Source organism: Austrofundulus limnaeus, unplaced genomic scaffold (assembly GCF_001266775.1).
Source record: "Austrofundulus limnaeus strain Quisiro unplaced genomic scaffold, Austrofundulus_limnaeus-1.0 Scaffold1002, whole genome shotgun sequence".
NCBI classification, from domain to species: Eukaryota; Metazoa; Chordata; class Actinopteri; order Cyprinodontiformes; family Rivulidae; genus Austrofundulus; species Austrofundulus limnaeus.
In genome coordinates, this window is record NW_013953404.1 from 19,820 (window position 1) to 23,836 (window position 4,017).

A 4,017-nucleotide genomic window follows, 5' to 3' on the forward strand; every position below is an offset into this window, starting at 1 on the left:
GTTTAACTTCAGAAGATGAGGGTGGTGTTTAACTTCAGAACATGAGGGTGGTGTTTAACTTCAGAAGATGTGGGTGGTGTTTAATTTCAGAACGTGAGGGTGGTGTTTAACTTCAGAACATGAGGGTGGTGTTTAACTTCAGAACGTGAAGGTGGTGTTTAATTTCAGAACATGTGGGTGGTGTTTAACTTCAGAACATGAGGGTGGTGTTTAACTTCAGAACATGAGGGTGGTGTTTAACTTCAGAATATGAGGGTGGTGGTGGTGTCAGCTCACCTCTCTGAAGGTGCCTTTAGCCCTGAAGAGTTTGTAGAGCACACTGACGGGGATGCAGAGCATGGAGGACAGAGCTAGGCACCARCCGATCACCTCGCCCCACCATGGGTACACATAGTCGTTGTTGTAGGTCAGAGGTTTGTAGTTGACCAGGTGGAACAGGAAGATACCCTGAGGGGACAGCTCATCTTAGAACCAGGTTTAAAAAGCAGTTTTTGTGATTTAAAGTGGAGTTCAGCCTTACTATGCAGACACATGGAGTTATGAAGGACCAGCACCACTTCATCCAGGGGAATGGCCGGTAACCAATCATACGGGCGATGTCATCCATGAAACGGTCAGCACCTACAGAACAATATAATGCTATAATTATAATTATCATATGTTATATTATGAGATGGGAACAGGTCTGAAGCTACAACTGTAAAAGTCCAGGTCTAAAAGCAGCTGATGATAAATAACAACTGCTCCACTGATTAAATCAGAAATAATGAGCAGTGTTCAGAGCTGAGCTCAAACACTCAGTCAGACTGAGGGAAAAACATCAGCCCAGTGAGAGTCTGGGCTCTGGGTCTTTGTTGGCCCAGTCCACCTCAGACTGAAGACTCAAGTTTGGTTCCATCAAGGTGTGAAACTGGATCAGATGTTTGTCTTTCCTCCGTCTAAAGTTCTCTGGCCAGAATGTGTAAAAACATCCAGCCCTCATTTCTGTTTCCAAGCAGCCACAGTTTCACACAGATCCACGAAAAATACCAAAGATCTGAAAGAAAACTGGTTTTGCTGCAGGAAGATGATTGTCAGAGAGCTAAGAGCTGAAGCTCTGAAGAACTGAAGAACTAAAAACTGAAGAACTAAAGAGCTAAATAAGTAAAGAACTAAAGAACTGAAGAACTAAAAAACTACAGAACTGTAGAACTGAAGAACTAAAGAACTAAAGAAATGAAGAGCTAAAGAACTAAAGAACTACAGAACTGAAGAACTGAAGAACTGAAGAACTAAAGAACTAAAGAACTGAAGAGCTAAAGAACTACAGAACTGAAGAACAAAAGAATAGAAGAACTAAAGAACTGAAGAGCTAAAGAAATACAGAACTGAAGAACTGAAGAACTAAAGAACTGAAGAGCTAAAGAAATACAGAACTGAAGAACTGAAGAACTAAAGAACTGAAGAGCTAAAGAACTAAAGAACTGAAGAACTGAAGAACTAAAGAACTGAAGAACTGAAGAACTAAAGAATTAAGAACTGAAGAACTAAAGAACTGAAGAGCTAAAGAAATACAGAACTGAAGAACTAAAGAAATACAGAACTGAAGAACTGAAGAACTAAAGAACTGAAGAGCTAAAGAACTACAGAACTGAAGAACTGAAGAACTAAAGAATAGAAGAACTAAAGAACTGAAGAACTAAATGAAGAGCTAAAGAAATACAGAACTGAAGAACTGAAGAACTAAAGAACTGAAGAGCTAAAGAAATACAGAACTGAAGAACTGAAGAACTAAAGAAATAAAGAACTGAAGAAATGAAGAACTAAAGAACTGAAGAGCTAAAGAACTAAAGAACTGAAGAGCTAAAGAACTAAAGAATTGAAGAACTGAAGAACTAAAGAACTGAAGAACTGAAGAGCTAAAGAACTGAAGAGCTAAAGAACTAAAGAACTGAAGAACTGAAGAGCTAAAGAACTGAAGAGCTAAAGAACTAAAGAACTGAAGAACTGAAGAGCTAAAGAACTGAAGAGCTAAAGAACTAAAGAACTGAAGAACTGAAGAGCTAAAGAACTGAAGAGCTAAAGAACTAAAGAACTGAAGAACTGAAGAGCTAAAGAACTGAAGAGCTAAAGAACTAAAGAACTGAAGAACTGAAGAGCTAAAGAACTAAAGAACTGAAGAGCTAAAGAACTGAAGAACTGAAGAGCTAAAGAACTGAAGAACTAAAGAGCTGAAGAGCTAAAGAACTACAGAACTAAAGAACTAAAGAACTACAGAACTGAAGAGCTAAAGAACTGAAGAACTGAAGAACTGAAGAAATGAAGAACTGAAGAGCTAAAGAACTGAAGAACTGAAGAACTGAAGAACTAAAGAACTGAAGAACTAAAGATCAGATAAAGGGTAGCTGAAAATCATCTTTTAAAAAAAGGGTAAAATCCACCATAGGTCGTGTTTCAGCTGACAGGAAATCAGGATTTTCAAAGTAAAACATAAAGAATTGATCCTGGACTTTAGAACAGTCCTGAACCTGAAGCTACACATTAGTTTAGGGACAAAATCTTTCAAGAAAATGTTGAATATTTTCAACAAACTTTGTTTTCTTTGTTGTAACAGGAAGCTGTTGGAGAAGAAGAATCTATCCTGTTTGGTTCTGATCCAATCAGACGACAGCATTAATAAAACACTCAGTCAGCTGATCTACAGGTCACAGTAGTCCTCTCTGATGTCCCAGACTTGGACTCACCGTAGACCCAGGCGACCACGATGCACTCCCAGAAGGCCTGCCAGAGCAGCGTCATGCCGCTGGCAGAGTAGTAGTCAAACAGCTGGAAGACGTACATCCCTCCCTGCAGAGACAGGAGACCCTCAGTCCGGTCTTTGCTGCTGCGTCTCACTCACCTGTGGGCYGGTTGAAGCTCTGCAGCTCACCTGTGTCACCATGGACAGGTCGATGATGAAGCACAGCAAACAGCAGATCGCCACGGCTATCTCACGTTTGTAACGATGGTAGTATTTCCCAGGAAACAGGTCCAGGATCCCGGTCACAAAGCCCTCCACCCCAACAAACTGCAGGGACACGATGACATCATCAGAGTCACAGCATCATCATCATCCTCATCTTCATCACCACATGATGATGAGTTCAGGTTGTAACGATCTGTGACTTTATGTTCTAAGATGTTTGGAGTTTTACACAAATACCTCTGAGTAGTACACAAGTACTTGTACACAAGTACTTGTACACGAGTACTTGTACTCAGACACTGTAAAGCTGTGGTCACCTGACTGTCCAGTCCGAGGAGCAGCAGCATGAAGAAGAAGAGCGCTGCCCAGAGCGGAGCCACCGGCATCAGACTGACCGCCTTCGGGTACGCAATGAAGGCCAGACCTGGACCTGAAACCCAAACCAGGACCCAGGTTAGACCTGAAATACACTTCTTTTTCTACTTCTGATTTTACACAGTCTGCTCAAATGAACACGTGTTGACTGACAGCTGGATCATCCAATCAGCTGTGACCTGCCTTCACAGAGCAAACTGACCGAAACCTTCAGCTGCTTTCTGGACTGAAGCAGGTCCACCAGCTCACCACCAGGTTTTATCATGGAGGACCAGGAGGACCAGGTCTCAGTCATGTGGTTTTATCATGGAGGACCAGGAGGACCAGGTCTCAGTCATGTGGTTTGATCATGGAGGACCAGGAGGACCAGGTCTCAGTCATGTGGTTTTATCATGGAGGACCAGGAGGACCAGGTCTCAGTCATGTGGTTTTATCATGGAAGACCAGGAGGACCAGGTCTCAGTCATGTGGTTTTATCATGGAGGACCAGGAGGACCAGGTCTCAGTCATGTGGTTTTATCATGGAGGACCAGGTCTCTGTGTCTGAATGAATGTTTGGATCAGATCCAGAACCACAGCTGAGCCACTCAGACCTTCTGAGGTCAAACTAAATATAACCCTGTGTTCCTGACGTCATGTCATGTGCTGTGGAGTTAATAATACACACACACACACACACACACACACACACACACACA

General features: G+C 42.2%; 1 protein-coding gene across 1 annotated transcript in view; it reads right to left on the reverse strand.

Annotated features, from left to right (window-relative positions):
* The window catches only part of slc6a8 (solute carrier family 6 member 8), a gene marked incomplete at its 5' end in the record, with an annotated part of 15,909 nt that overhangs the window by 5,100 nt on the left and 6,792 nt on the right, over nt 1–4,017 (reverse strand). The window contains 5 exon segments of the mRNA XM_014030125.1: nt 277–447; nt 521–621; nt 2,724–2,826; nt 2,909–3,046; nt 3,262–3,374. Coding sequence (XP_013885579.1) covers nt 277–447; nt 521–621; nt 2,724–2,826; nt 2,909–3,046; nt 3,262–3,374 — 626 coding nt within the window.